The sequence below is a fragment of the Rhinolophus sinicus genome, linkage group LG05, assembly GCF_036562045.2.
Source record: "Rhinolophus sinicus isolate RSC01 linkage group LG05, ASM3656204v1, whole genome shotgun sequence".
Taxonomy (NCBI): domain Eukaryota; kingdom Metazoa; phylum Chordata; class Mammalia; order Chiroptera; family Rhinolophidae; genus Rhinolophus; species Rhinolophus sinicus.
The window spans coordinates 24,696,273-24,713,026 of NC_133755.1; the positions used below are offsets into that span (position 1 = coordinate 24,696,273).

Here is a 16,754-nt window from a genome sequence, read left to right on the forward strand (position 1 = left end):
GTGCCTCGTCAGACAATTATGCTTTGCCAAGTATGCGCTATATTGAACAGTCCAAAGGAGGGAGGGGAATAAGCCCAAATCATCAATGTTGAAAAAGATATTCCAGCAGGAATGAATAAATTTTTTTAATGGTCAAGGTATCCTTTGCATTTTTAGGAAGGACTCGGGAAGAATTGTGAACAGGAATTCTTGTCTATCTTCTTTTTAAAATTATCTGAATGTTATTAATTCTGGTTAATCTGATTTAACATCTGAGATTTAACCACCTGAGACCAGAAAAATAATCACGGTAAACAATTTCAAGGTTAACTAAAAGTGGCCATACTTACTTAATGTATTTGTATACTTTGACTTGTTTGCTTCCCCGAAATATTGAGGCCATTTACAATAAATATTCAATGTAATGACACTTGGATAACAACAATAATAATAATTTGAAAACCTAAGTAATGAAGTAGTGAAAGGGTAACAGAGCCAAATTTGAAAGTTATTTTTTTATTTATGAAAAACTAATTGAGCACTTACTATGAAGTTTTTATATTTCAAGGAAAGTATAAAGAAAATGAAAATTATTTTCTCAAATGTGAGAAGTACTGGAATTCATATTATTTTGCAATTATTATTTTGCAGTTACAACAGAAAAATCAATGTTTTGTATAGAGAATCTTAAAAACAAAACCTATAAAAATTATAGAAAGCTGATGTTCTATTTCTTAAGTGGTATATTTTCTATATTACTATTTTTACATATTATTTAGTATCTCTATTTAGTATAAATACATTTAGTATTTTTTACCGTGTTTCCCCAAAAATAAGACCTAACCGGAAAATAAGCCCTAGCATGACTTTTCAGGATGACATTCCCTGAACATAAGCCCTAATGCGTCTTTTGGAGCAAAAATTAATATAAGACCCGGTCTTATTTTTGGGGGAAACACGGTATATTAATCTTTATATGTTTTACATATAGATAAAATGTTTTATTAATAATATGTACCTATTAAAAAGAAAAAAGAATATTTGTTTGCTAATATGGCTTGATCTCTAAGCTTAAGTAAAAAAAGCAAGGTACAAAATACTACATACATGTGTGTTTTGTACGTGTGTGTTATTATATTTTATATGCAATGACTCTTTCTGAAGGATACATGATACATAAGACATCACTTAAAAAGACTTCTTTGGGAAGGGAAATCAGTGAACTGATGCAGAAGGGAGACTATTTTGTGTTATTTGGCTAACTAATCATATGCATATGTCTTTTCTTTAATTTTTAGTGAATATCTTGTTCCAAATTATCTAGAACATCTTTTTCTCTATCCCCAATACTTCTGTTAATAACAAAGATTTCATCACCAGACTAAATATTTCCTAGTCTATTTCAATGTATTTGTAATAATGTTGTTGATTAGAGGGTAAGATTTATATCCATTAATTTAACTCACAGTTACCAGAAAGTAAACAAGATTCTTAATGTCACAGTCAATGTTCAGATTTTTCAGAAACATATTTCATCTACCATAAGAAAGTAAAATACCTCCTAGAACCTAGAAGTCAAAACAGCAATTGAAAGTAACTGGCCTAAGGACAGAATAGAAATAGCAATAAAATTGTATGGAGTTAATTTATATATATATATATTTATGTATATATAAAGAAAAACATTTTCAAACACAAAATACTGCGTTATAGTGCATTCTAGTGGTCTTTGGAAAAATTGCAAGAGAGATACAAAAAAGGGAATAGAATATATTCTATGCCATATATACAATATATATTCTATGCAATATATGTAACAAAAATAATAAAATACAATGAACTAACATTTCATAAAGAATTAGACAAAGACAAAATAAGTAAAGAACTGCTTGCTCAGTTTACAAGCTGTGTTCCCTTAAATCAGTCTCCCTACTGAATAAATTCACTAAAAAATAATTTACTTACAGAAAACTGCTCAATATAGTAACATTCCTTTTGAAGTCAATATGCTAAAATACCTTCTCCCTCACATTGTCTTCTATTGTTTTAACACTTCAACTCTTCTTGTTCCCTAATCTTTTTCTGTCTAAATCTGACTGCAAGTTAAACAGCAGATGTCATGTCTAAGAACCATACATTTGATACATAGCCAGGCCTCCCAATTGCCCTTCACTGAATAAAACAGCATGAAAATTATGCAATTATAATGTATTAAATAAGTCCCATTATAGTTTTGTTTCAAAGCTATATTAGATATAATGTGCTAGGACTATAACATAGCAGCCCCATCACACTATGAATGTGGATGTTAAAAATAATTTGATTAAATCCAATGAACTGTTATTGAATTCTCATAACATGCCAGGTACTCTGCTGGCTGCTGGCAATAACCTGCAGCTTGTAGTTAGTTATAAGGGTGAGGCAAGGAGATGCCTACGAGACAAAAATGTAAATAAATAACTAGAGCACACTATGCAGTAACAGCTAAGAGTTATGTAACTTGTTATAAGAATTCAGATAAGTGATTATCTAATTCTGTCAAAGGCGGTGTCAAGGAGACCTACCAAAAAGAAGGTAACACATGGGATTTTAGCTAAACCTCAAAACACCGGTAGATTCCCAATCAGACAAATGGATTTATGTAGAAGGTATTTTTGTCAGAAGGAACATCTTAAACGTCTCAAAGTGTGAAAATACAAAGCGGGTCAAAAAACAGCTAACTTGTGTGTTTGTGTTTGTGTGTGTGTGTGTGTGTGTGTGTGTGTGTGTGTGTGTACATCTTAAACGTCTCAAAGTGTGAAAATACAAAGCGGGTCAAAAAACAGCTAACTTGTGTGTGTGTGTGTGTGTGTGTGTGTGTACATGGGTGTGTTTGAGTGTGCATGCACTTGCCGGCTGCATATGTGTGTATATATAGGACTAGAAAAGGGGCCTGGGTGTAAAAGGTTTTACTAAGAACTTTGAAATAAAATAGATATTTTTAAACAGGTATATAACATCTGTGTTTTAGAATATGAGTCCAATGGACATGGAAGATGAATTAGAATATGGAAATATTAGAGACAAAGGGGAGTAGTTAGGCTTTTATAGTGGTGCAGATAAAAGAGAAATGAGGAAAAATTTTTCAGAATTATGTTATGTAAAATTTGAGGTTCTGCACTATTGAAGTTCCTGACTAAACCTTAGATTATATATACTGTGTACTGCTGAAAAATTAAGGTGTGATGAAACAATACAGTGAATGTTTAAATTTAAAAAAATTTATTACAGTAAAAGACACATTGCCATTAATCCTTTCTTCAAACACACTTATCCCATTGTTCTTGTCACGTTCTAAAGCAGTTCTGGAAGTCCTCTTTCATGAGTGTCTTTAATTGCACTATCGTGGCTGCCTCGATGTCTGAATCATTTTGACTTTGGGCAAGAGCCAGAAGTCGCACGGTGCCAGATCCAGTGAATAAGGTGGATAAGGACACACCGTGATGTTTTTATTCGACAGAAATTGCCTTATACCAGAAGCGATATGTGACATGGAACGTTGTCATAATGGAGGTTGATTTATGGCACACTTTAAAATACCTTCTCTCTTGGGGCTGGCCCAATGGCTCAAGCGATTGGAGCTCCATGCTCCTAACTCCAAAGGCTGGCAGTTCGATTCCCACATGGGCCAGTGGGCTCTCAACCACAAGGTTGCCAGTTCAATTCCTCGAGTCCCGCAAGGGATGGTGGGCAGAGCCCCCTGCAACTAAAGATCGAACACGGCACCTTGAGCTGAGCTGTCACTGAGCTCCCGGATGGCTCAGTTGGTTGGAGCGCGTCCTCTCAACCACAAGGTTGCTGGTTCGACTCCCGCAAGGGATGGTGGGCTGTGCCCCCTGCAACTAGCAACAGCAACTGGACCTGGAGCTGAGCTGCGCCCTCCACAACTAAGACTGAAAGGACAACAACTTGACTTGGAAAAAAGTCCTGGAAGTACACACTGTTCCCCAATAAAGTCCTGTTCCCCTTCCCCAATAAAATCTTTAAAAAAAAAAAAAAAAAAAAGACCTTCTCTCAACCGTAGCTCACACCCAACTGACCACACTGAACAAGTTGAAACTTGTCACACATTGTTACTAAGGTTCTCTGCACCATTCCCTGTATTGAAGATCCCTGCCTTTCTGTTGGATGGCGCTTGGCAGCAGCATTCACTGTATTTTTCAATCACAACAGAAAAGCTCCGTGTCACACATCGCTTCTGGTACGGAAATTTCTATCAAATAAAAGCAGTACGGTGTGTCCTCATCAACCTTATTCACCGATTTGGCATCGAGTGACTCTTGGCTCTTCCCCAAAGTCAAAATGACCATGAAAAACAAAATGTTTTGTATCAATTCAGGACATCAAGGCAGCCATGACAACACAACTAAAGACACTCACGAAAGAGGACTTCCAGAACTGCTTCAGAAAATGGCATAAACGACGTGATATGTGTGTTCAAAGCAGGGGGGAGTATTTTGAGGAGGATAAATGGCAATGTGTCTTTTACTGTAATAAATTTTTATTTAAACATTCACCATATTTTTCAATCACAGCTCGTATATATAAAGTTACTCATTTTGTAAATTCTATCACTTAAAAATTGCTTTGATGAATTCATTGCTAGGTGAGTAATCCTGTAATTTTAAAGATTCAGTTTTACATAATTTTGGATCTTCTTAAGTGGGACTATTTAGAAAATCTGTAGCACAGCGATTCAAAACCATGATCCCTACTGAGGTATTTACATTAAATGACAAGATGTCTGGAATTTACTTTAAAATAGATCAAAATAAAGCAAGACTAACAAAAAAGTTAACTTGAGGCGTAGAGGTGTATATAAAAGATATTAGTCCCCCTGTGTTTATGTTTCAATTTTTTAATTGGCTTAAGCTTTAAGGCATTAAAAAATAATTTCAGAATCAAAAGAATAAAATGTTCTAGAGTTCCAAAATTTTAAAAAATTCCTAGCATTAAAGAATTAGAAAAATAACTTCAAAGTGAAAAGGACTGAAATGTTTTAGAGTTCTAATCCACAAAGAAATACTTTTTTATTCCTTAATTTATTATACTTCAATAGTGCCATTATATCAAAAATAATCTCAAGTCATTTCATGAACTTCAAAACATACAAAATCAGGGACTCTCTTCCAGGAGAATCCCACTGGTGTTTTGTTTGCTTTGTTTGTTTGTTTTGTTTTTAATCTTCCCCAGCTGCAGCCAGTTCTTTATCTCTTCTGTTCTCCAAAGGCAAACTACTATATCTGTCTCCACTTTATCTCAATCCTTCTCACCCCTCAATCCCCTGTGATCTGGTTTATGTTCCTACAACCTCACTGAAGCCGTTCTGGCAAGGATACCAACAAGCTCTAACTGGCAAACCCAAATGACTGTTTTCAGTGTACAATTTACTCAGTCTGTTTGGCACCTGCAATTGTCAAACTCCCATCTTCTTTAGCTTGCTTCCAATGTACTGCTCTCTCCTTCCTTCCCCAACCAGTGCTTTGTTGGCTCTTCTTCCTCTGCGTTTTCTTCAAACATCTCCATTTCCTGTGGCTTCTGTCTCTTCTCTTCCCACAGTACTTGTTCTGCTTGTCTCAACTACTCCTATAACTTTACCCATAATATTAACGATTCCCAACTATATACCTCTCTAGTCACTAATCCACTCCCATATCTGCTTTTCAACCCTTAATTCATATCCTTAGTTCAACTGATAACGTCCAAAACTCACTCTTCAAGCCAGAAATCTAGGATTCATTCTTGAATTACCTTTCTTCCTCATACCCTATACCCCACCATCTTCCAAACTGTATGGATTCTTTATATTTAAAATGTTTCATAGCTGATGCCTCCTCTATTCCAGTGGCTACTCCTCATCCCAGACTGTTACAATCTTCCTGCTTGTATTAACAGACCTTTCCAGTCCATCTCCCACATTGAAGAAGAATGATCTTTATAAAATCTGTTTCATACTACCCATGCTTAAAGCCTTGCAACTGCATGACAACTAAATGTAACTAAATGTAATATGTACTCCTAGACTGGATCTTGGACCAGAAAAAAAAAAAAAAAGAAAAGAAAAGAAAGCTAAAGATCATTATTGGGACATTTGGGGGGAGATATGCTAGAAAGATCAGCACTGGAACATATGAATAGGGGCTATGTTAGATAATGGAATTAGATCAACATTAAATTTCCTTAATTTGACAATGAGCTGTAATTATACAAGGGAATGTCTTTCCTCGTAGAAAATATACACAGAGGAATTTAGGGAAGGGACATAATTAATGTCTCCAACTAAGTAGTAAATGATTCAGGGAAAAACAATATGCTATAGTGTGCATGACAAAAGTAAATACAGTAAAATGTGGTCAATTGGTGAATCTGGGTAAATGGTAGATAGTTCTTACAATTTCTATTAGTTTGAGATTATTTTAGAATAAAAAGTTTTTGAAAACTTTCAATATTCCCCATCATGTGTAAGAGAAAAGTTTCACTTCCTGAGTCAGGCTCTGCATGATCTGCCTCTTGCCCATCTCTACCATTATCGCTGATCAAATCACAACTAACGCCCTACCCTCCATAAACAGTAATTACAAATTTGTCAACACACTAAACTGCTTTATTCCATGTCAAACAGATTCTCTCTACTTCCTGAACCTTGCCTATCTGGCAAACACATTATTTTTCATGATGATGGTCAAGTCTCACCTCCACTAATTAACTCCCTCTTTTCTACTTCCATCTTCCAGACAGAAATTACCACTCCCTTCTTTGTGATCCCACAGACTGCACAGCAACTCTGTGGTTTCCAAGTCTGTTTCCAGTTACTCTAAGCCCTTAAGGACCAGGACTATGACCTGTGTTTATACTAACCTCCAGCACAGTGCTTAAGTTGGATGCACAGATTAGGGAATATATTTAATGAGAAGGGATACACACACACACACACACACACACACACACAGCACACACAATATTCTTGGTCACTGTAGTATATATATTTTTCAATTCTTCCATCTTACGAGATAGTATAATACAACGTACTAGTAAAGTGTACAGCCCTCAGAATCAGACAGATCTGAGGGATCTGAATCACAGCTCTACTTAATTCTGCAATTCTACCCAGACACTTAGTTTTTTGTTTTTTTAAATTTATTGGGGTGACAATTGTTAGTAACACACTTAGTATTTAAGTGTCAGGTCCTGGTACACAGTAGTTAATAAATAGCTGCCATTTCAATGTTATTACTCTCTAATTGGTTATGCCTATGATTTAGACAGCTTAAAATCTCAAATATTCCCCAATTACTACTTTTAAAAGTGTAGTTTTCTGATCCCCAATAGTTTTCAACCAACTTCTTAAAAAAAAGAACCAACTAGTTTTCACTAAGAGGTCAACCTGTTTTCAATCTTCTGTGCCATTTAAACATCCCACATAAAGATGAACACAAGTTCTAATAAAGTTTTATCTATTTCTTGGTATTCATAAATATCATCTGCTAAATGCTATTATATGGTAGTTTTACAAACAGCCCATTCATCAACCTCAAAATAATGAGAAAAGCATGTGATCATCAAAAATAAAGCAAAATAGAGAATTTCAGTATCACCTATCAAGTATTCAAAACAAAGTAGTTTCACACTGCTGACGAAATAAGTAAATAAAATCCAAAGACCATCCGTTAAAGTAAATAAACTTGTCACATGAAAACTTCTAGAACTTTCATATATGGCCTATTATTCTTTACTTGTGACCCAAGTTTAGTTACTTGAGTATCTCAGACACTAGCAAAATAGAAAGGTAAGATTTGTTTCTGGAGAGAGATGAACTGCTGAAAGCAAAGGAACAAAATATCAAAAAAGTCTATGAAAAGGTTTCCAACATAGTCTGCCAGAGCAATTTTTTTCCCAAAGAAAATATATCAAATTGAATAATGTTAGATGGTAGGAAAAGCGTTGTAAGCATTAAAGAAATTTCCTTTACAACTCAAAAAACTATTGCAATTCCATAAAGAAATGGATATTGATAGTTCAGGAAGTACATGTTTCTTAAGAAAGGACAGGGTAGGGAAAAAATGTTGCTAAAATTTTTAAAATCACATAAATTTGTTTATCAGTCATTATTAAATGTTAATAATAAATTAAATTAGCATATTACAACCATTTATAAATGTTTATTACAGATACTATTTCCTGAATTCAGAAGTATAAAGTATTAAACTTTGGATTTGTTTTAGGAATGACAAAAATTATTCCAATATTTAAGGGAACACTATCTTCCACTTTACTGAATTACCTTTCCTGTTTAAGAGCATACTCCAGCATTTTGATCCTCCTCACAAGATCCTTTTTCAAATTCTCTTGACCTTTCCTTTCCCCCTGAAGAAAGGCAATCTGGGCCTGGAAAAAGAAAGACAAAACGCAGTTCAGACCAAATTTTTTTTTTTTTTTAAACTCAGTTGAAAACAGAACCTTTGGAAGATAGGATCATTAGATACAAAGCATTTCCTTTACTTAAGTGTGTATGTATATAAAAAGGCAGTAACTGCAAGATTAAAAAAAGCTTAATTTTTTTTAAAAAAGGACATCTGTATGCATTTTACTTCAGACTAGGGAATTTACAAGTTATATATAGTCCCTATTGTAGAGTCCCTATTATAGAGTCTATAATCTAAAACAACCAAAACACAGACATTGGCAAAGTATACAATATAGTGTGCTCAAATGTTGTCTCTCAAGGCATTGAAAGATTTTCTCTTTTAAAAAGAGAGAAGATGGGGTAGGAGGATAAGTAAAATCATGAGTTCTTATGATACTCTTTCAAAGAAAGAGTTCTCAGAGCTTCATCATATATTTAACTTCACGATGGATTCCTGTTGAGAGACTTTATCCTGGACCTCCCCTACAAACCACATACAGCTTCCTTGCCTCACTCCCCTTTAGGATATTTAATATGCAGGAAAAAAGAAAGTACAATTTGGAAAAGTAAAAATTAAGAGATATTGGACCTGTGTAGATTCCTGGCCCCTCCAAAGAATTATTCAGGAAAAAACACCCTACATTTGAATATGAAACAAACTGTAAAACTCTTGCCTTCAGTAAAACAGAGGGCTAGGAATGAGCTGCTCTCCAGAATAATTAAAAAGACATTTAGGATTGAAATAATATCTTCCACTTAAGGAATTGGAACTATGCTGCAAATACTGACTTGTTAAAGTAACTCATGACACCACTAAGAATAGGGCAGGAGGCCTATTTAAAGGCCATCAAGAATAACTATCAATTTCACTATTCCCACAGGCTTTCCCCTCCCATTTTTATTACATTAATCTAGACAACACTGTTATTTACCTTTCTACAGTGCTTTCCATTTGAGTAAGCAAGAACTTACATTTAAAGGTGTGACGAAAAAGGGGCCGCATACTGACTGACAAACTCAGGGGAGGCCAGCATGGTGGCACTACAAACTCAGAGACCAAAAGTAACCGCAAAGGATGGTCTGAACATAAAAGTTCCTAACTAAAAGCAGGTCATGGCTGGCAGTCACATCCTTGGCCTATAGCTGCCTTGACAAAGGTCAATCTTTACTTCAAGTGAGCCTGTCTACTGCCTTTTTGCATCTAAGATAACATACCCGTGGAATGTCAGAGTAATCCTATTCCCAGAACCCTCGGGACACAACCCACAGCACCAAAACATGAGACTACAGAGCTCCTCATTGTTATCTTGTTACCCCACATACCGTCTCTATGTGCTGTAAATGTTAACTGTTAATATCCTGTGTCCACAAATGTAAAAGAAGTATGTCTCTCTCCATTTTACTTCTTATCCAGTCTCATACAGATTTCCCCACTTTGCTTTCTCCCACCCCCTTAATCTACTACCAATGGATTTCATGTAACCCTCCTTACGTCTCCTTCTTTGATTCTAATGTATAAAATAAGATGTAAAACTGCAGGTCTCTGGAGCATTTTCTTAATCCATTGAGATTTTGCTTCCCCGCAAGTGTTGTCAGTTTGGTTCAAATAAACTCATTCAAGTTCTCTACAGGTTTGGAGGTTTCTTATATCAACAATGGCAACCTTACCACACCCCTAAAAAATTGTAGGGGATGTCCAACGAACGTTTAGTGAGTGAGCCATTCAAATTCTATTTAGTTTGAATGACACTATTTTCTATGTCTTCAGTACCAAAATGAACATAAAACCCAACTCACTGAGCTTCTTATAACTTTCAAGATACAGATACTGTTAACGTTTTCTTATCCCAATGAGTTCGTAAAAATTTAATTGCAATTAAAAGATTATTTTTATCTTACTGAAATAATTTAAGTCTATAAAAATAATTCAATTGTATACACAACAGAAAAGGTATGAAATGTCTACAATATCTACATTAAAGATCATAGAAACCTCTTGAAATTATATATTCTGCAATGAGATCCTTTTTTATAAAATAATAATAATACATGCATTTAAAGCTGACAAAAATGAAAGTCTTGTCAAAAAGATAATGACAGCCCAACTTGTTTGGCCAAAAAGTGCTTTGGCATAGGATTCAATACACTCTTCAAAATGCCTTTAATTAAAAAAAAAATAATAATAATCAGTATGATCATATAATTAAAGTAGTAATAAAATTGATTATCAATTTCTTCCTGTCTATACCCTTCGGCTAGTTTTGTGTTTCTACCACCATCGTTGGTCCTGGATGATTCTGAAACTTCAGCCCGTAATACTCAAAAGTCTTTACTGTGACTCATTCCCCAGCCTATCAACCATCTCCTTATGCTCCCAGTACACTTCCTTTCCTATCTTCCTATCACATACTGGATTAGTTAAATAGTTAAATTGACAAAAACACAATACCCAGATGGGAGAAAGATTACAAAGAAGATGGAGGTGCCTGGAAAAGGCAAACAAAAAGGAATAACAGGAATATCTGTGATATTCCTTGGTGATCACAGAATACCTCTGTGGTATTTCTGCCAAAGATGTATAACCTCAAATCAATCGTAAGAAAACATCAGGCAAATTCAAACTAAGGGATATTTTACATGAACTGTCTTGTAATCTTCAAAAGTATCAGGTTATAAAAGTCAAGGATAGATTGTTTCAGATTGGAGAAAACTAAAAAGACATGAAAACCAAATGTAATGTATGATTCTGGACTGGATTTGGCTACAAAAGGACTTTATTGAAACAACTGAAGAAACATGAATGGGGTCTGAGGATTAGATAATTTATCAGTGCTAGTTTTCTGAATTTAATGGCTATAGGTTCATAAGAAATAAACCATAAAGTATTTGGTGGGAGGCAACGGGCTATCAGACTGGCTGGCAACTTGTCCTCAAAAGGTTCAGGAAAAAAAAAATTCTCTGTACTTCCCTAGCTACCTTTGTGTCAACGTAAGACTTTTTATCAAATATATGGTGATGGAAGGAGAACTGACTCTGGGTGGTGAACACACAATGGGATGTATAGATGATGTAATACAGAATTGTACACCTGAAATCTATGTAATTTTACTAACAACTGTCACCCCAGTAAACTTTAATTAAAAAAAAAATAATAATAATCAGTATGATCATATAATTAAAGTAGTAATAAAATTGATTATCAATTTCTTCCTGTCTATACCCTTCGGCTAGTTTTGTGTTTCTACCACCATCGTTGGTCCTGGATGATTCTGAAACTTCAGCCCGTAATACTCAAAAGTCTTTACTGTGACTCATTCCCCAGCCTATCAACCATCTCCTTATGCTCCCAGTACAGTTCCTTTCCTATCTTCCTATCACATACTGGATTAGTTAAATAGTTAAATTGACAAAAACACAATACCCAGATGGGAGAAAGATTACAAAGAAGATGGAGGTGCCTGGAAAAGGCAAACAAAAAGGAATAACAGGAATATCTGTGATATTCCTTGGTGATCACAGAATACCTCTGTGGTATTTCTGCCAAAGATGTATAACCTCAAATCAATCGTAAGAAAACATCAGGCAAATTCAAACTAAGGGATATTTTACATGAACTGTCTTGTAATCTTCAAAAGTATCAGGTTATAAAAGTCAAGGATAGATTGTTTCAGATTGGAGAAAACTAAAAAGACATGAAAACCAAATGTAATGTATGATTCTGGACTGGATTTGGCTACAAAAGGACTTTATTGAAACAACTGAAGAAACATGAATGGGGTCTAAGGATTAGATAATTTATCAGTGCTAGTTTTCTGAATTTAATGGCTATAGGTTCATAGGAAATAAACCATAAAGTATTTGGTGGGAGGCAACGGGCTATCAGACTGGCTGGCAACTTGTCCTCAAAAGGTTCAGGAAAAAAAAAATTCTCTGTACTTCCCTAGCTACCTTTGTGTCAACGTAAGACTTTTTATCAAATATATGGTGATGGAAGGAGAACTGACTCTGGGTGGTGAACACACAATGGGATTTATAGATGATGTAATACAGAATTGTACACCTGAAATCTATGTAATTTTACTAACAACTGTCACCCCAGTAAACTTTAATTTAAAAAAAAAAAAATATATATATATATATATATATATAAGATTTTTTTAAATCAAACACTATGCCAACTTCCTTAATGTGATAAGACTCTAATACAATTTAAAACCAGTATCATGTATAATGAAGAAATCCTAGAAGTACTGACAATCAGGAACCAAACAAGGATGCTCATTTTTCACCACAAATATTTAACGCTATTCTGGAGGTGGTGGCCAATATTATTAGTCAAGAAAGAAATAAGTTTAAAAATAGAAAAGAGGATATAAAATTACTATTACTTGCAAATGATATGAGTGGATACCTGGAAAATCCAAGAAAACAGCCAATAAACTATTAAAAAGAGGAATTTTAGTAAAGTAGCTGCATATAAAAATATAATAAATTGAAACCCATGGGCATCTATCAAAAGTTACATGATATAATTAAAGAAAACAATCCATTTATAATAACAAAAATTATAAGATTAGAATAAATCTTACAAGAAAAAAATAAAAGCTATGTAAAGAATATTGTAAATGGTACTAAAAAGCACAAAAAATTACGAGAAGCAAAACCATGTTCTTAAAAAGAATACTGCAGGGGAGCGGCCGGTTAGCTCAGATGGTTAGAGCGTGGTGCTCTTAACAACAAGGTTCAATCCCCACGTGGGCCACTGTGAGCTGTGCCCTCCACAACTAGATTGACTTGGAGCTGATGGGTCCTGCTGAAACACATTTAAAATAAATACAAGTTTAAAAAAAATATCGCAATATGACTTTATTTCTCCCTACATTAAGCTTTAAAAATTATAAAAGCCCTATTAAAATACCAACAGTGTTTTTAAAAAAACATCTTACATGATGATTCTAAAGTACATATGGAAAAATAAGCAAGAATAAACAAATTACTTAAAAGCACTAAAACATTTTAAAACTTATAATTCTATAGTCATTTAAAAAGTGGGACTAATGCATAAACAGGTAGAGATGTGGTAAAGAAAATCCAAAAACAAACCCAAATATATACAGGAATTTAGTAAAAGCTAAAGGTGACACTGCATGCACGATTGGGGAAAATGTGAATTATTCAATAAATGTTGATGGGCAGCCATCTGAAAAATATTTCTCATGCGAAAACAAATGCCAAACGGATCAAAAAATTTTAAAGGAACCCCAAAGTATTAGAAGAAAAGATACAGTTTGTTTTGTTTTAATAATCTCAGGGTGAGGAATGACTTCCTGAGAATAAGACAAAACTCAATGCCAGAAAAGACTACTTAATTTCACCTCAAAAAATAAACTGTTTATATATGGCAATAAAAAAATTGCTCAAGTGCCGGCCCGGTGGCTCAGGCGGTTGGAGCTCCAAGCTCCTAACTCCGAAGGCTGCCAGTTTGATTCCCACATGGGCCAGTGGGCTCTCAACCACAAGGTTTGCCAGTTCAACTCCTCGAGTCCCACAAGGGATGGTGGGCTCCGCCCCCCTGCAACTAAGATTGAACACGGCACCTTGAGCTGAGATGCCGCTGAGCTCCCAGATGGCTCAGTTGGTTGGAGCGTGTTCTCTCAACCACAAGGTTGCTGGTTGGAGTCCCGCAAGGGATGGTGGGCTGCGCCCCCTCCCCCTGCAACTAGCAGCAGCAACTGGACCTGGAGCTGAGCTGCCCCCTCCACAACTAAGACTGAAAGGGTAACTTGACTTGGAAAAAAGGCCTGGAAGTACACACTGTTCCCCAATAAAGTCCTGTTCCCCTTCCCCAATAAAATCTTTAAAAAAAAAAAAAGTTGCTCAAGAACTATCATGAGAAATAACGTAATTCTTTTTCAACAAATGTCAAAAAATAGGAAAACAGTCATATCAAAAATCACAAGTTTACTTTTTTTTAATATATTAAGAGTACCTACAAATTAATAAGAAAAAAAGATAATGAACAAAGGACATGTTGATAAAAGGAAATACAAAAGGCTCAAACATATTAAAAAGATGTTCAATCTCACATATAAGAGAAATGCCAATTAAAATTGTAATCAGATTTCCCCTTTCCCATCAGGTTAATAAAGTTCAATAATTTTTTTTTTTAAGTTCACTAATTTAACAATACAATATGGTGGTGAAAAGTATTCAAAGTTGGCTGTGGTGATGTAAATCAGTTTCACCACTATAGTCGACCATTTGGCAATAAATCTCAACTTTGTAAATGCAAATACTCTTTATGTAGGAGTTCTAATTCCAGATTGTTATCCTTCAAATATATTTACACGTGTGAAATGATATACTGAAAAAAATACAAACAAGAATGTATGTACAATCCAAATGTCCAACTACAGGAAAATGGTTGAATAAATTATGAATACAATTGTAATAAAATTAGGTCCTGATAAGAACTGTAAGAATAGATAGAGGAAGAAAGAATCTCTTGCATTTTTTTCCTATGGAAACCTCTACTCAGAAAAGTTAGAAACAAAAGGTCTTAAAACATGTTATTACAGAAGGGAGTCAATGCCTTCTGTAAAAACAAACTGAGTCTAAACCATAACTGGTATAAATCCTTTACCCTTTCAAAATAAAGATTAAATCCCAGTTAAAGATTCTCCTAATATGGCAGGATACTATTGTCTGAATTGGATTATTTAATTGAAAAGGCAGGGGGAAGAGGGAAGACAGAAGGGAAGAAGAGACTAAAAGGAAAAATGGAAGGGAAGGAAGAAAGGAGAAAAGAAGGAAAATAGAAGGAAAGTGGGATACATCTATACAAAGGAATAGTAGGCAATTGTTACAAAGCTCTACATATACTGATATAGAACAATATCCAAGACAGACTAAATGAAAAAAAAAACCAAGACACCAAACAATGTATGTAGTCTGCAACCATTTGGTTTTCTTAAGAAAAAAGAAAAAGAAAAAAACGGGGGTGGACGGTAAATATATCATTATGCTTCTATGTGTAGATAATATCTCTGGAATGATTCACAAGTATGTAGTAAGTGTGAATGCTTCCAAACAAAGTAACTGGGTTGCTGGAAGAGAGAAGGATAGGAGTTAAACCTACCTTTAAATGTATACATCCCCCCCCACCCCGTGATACCTTTTGAATGCTGTACCATAGGTATGTTACTATGCATAAAAGTCTCTTAATTGAAAATTCTATTAGAGCCTAAAAAAACCTCATTCACCAGCTTTGGCTCACAAGCCACCAGTTTGTAGATTCTACCTTGGATGTTTCAATTCAAATTCATTAATATTACAACGGAGAAAAAAGAAGCACTAAAAGATTAATGGTTTGTACCTCTAAAGTGGAATGCGTTCTCACAAACAAACCGAGGTGACACAGTCTAAGATCATGAATGAATCACCACTTCGAAAACTCAAGCCACACACTCAATGTAGTGGGGTACTACTAGCAACAAGAATATGACCAAAAATGCATGGTCCCAAAACCCCTTAAAAGTTCTTCCTGCACATCTACAGGGGAATACAGTGTATAACACTACAACATAATTCCTTCTCAAATAAGAGATCACTAGTTAGAGAACAAACATATTCCTAGCCTCCAATATTGTCCAATAATTTGGAATAGTGATGAATTCAGGAACTTACTTTTTTATTTTATAAGTATACTTCTCCATGTACCATCAAGCTACAATTTAACTACCTGTTTTAGAAATCCTGCCTCTGCCTGTACTGTCACCTCAACATTCTCACACAGTAAACTCTGCTGAATTTTCAGATTTCTGAGAAAAGTGAGATCAAAATACGCAATTAAAATCTTAACAAAAAACTGCAAAACTAAAGTAATTCAATCTGATCAAGTAAATTTTCACATGTTACAAACAATAATATTTTTTAAAACACAAGCTATCATATTTCCAGGTATCTGTACAAGTAAACTTAATAGTAATGACACATATTTTTGAAAGAAAATTTTGTAATCAACTTCAAGAAAAATGAATGTTAAAACTTCTATGATGCCTTATAAGTTTTTTATATTATATATCTAAAATTAGGCCTTCCATTTCCTACCATTAGAAATTAAAAAGATAAAACAGTAAGTCAATGTATTATGATTTAAGTCTATATGGAAAACAGGAAATTTATTTTTTTGTATTATTTTCAATTCTAATTTGTCAAAAGGATATATAATAAATATAACCTGCTATTTGTAAGCAGGTTTATCTACACACAGGAATAATTAATAAAAATTATTTCAAATGTACTATTTAATTTATTGAAACCATTTAAACTA

At 34.4% G+C, this 16,754-nt stretch overlaps 1 protein-coding gene across 2 annotated transcripts in view; it reads right to left on the minus strand.

Moving 5' to 3' along the window:
• STRN (striatin) overlaps window positions 1-16,754 on the minus strand; it is an 80,633-nt gene that overhangs the window by 43,862 nt on the left and 20,017 nt on the right. For both annotated transcript variants that reach the window (XM_019741966.2, XM_019741959.2), the window contains exon 2: window positions 8,300-8,403. In XM_019741966.2, coding sequence (XP_019597525.1) covers window positions 8,300-8,403 — 104 coding nt within the window. The remainder of the gene's footprint in view (window positions 1-8,299; window positions 8,404-16,754) is intronic.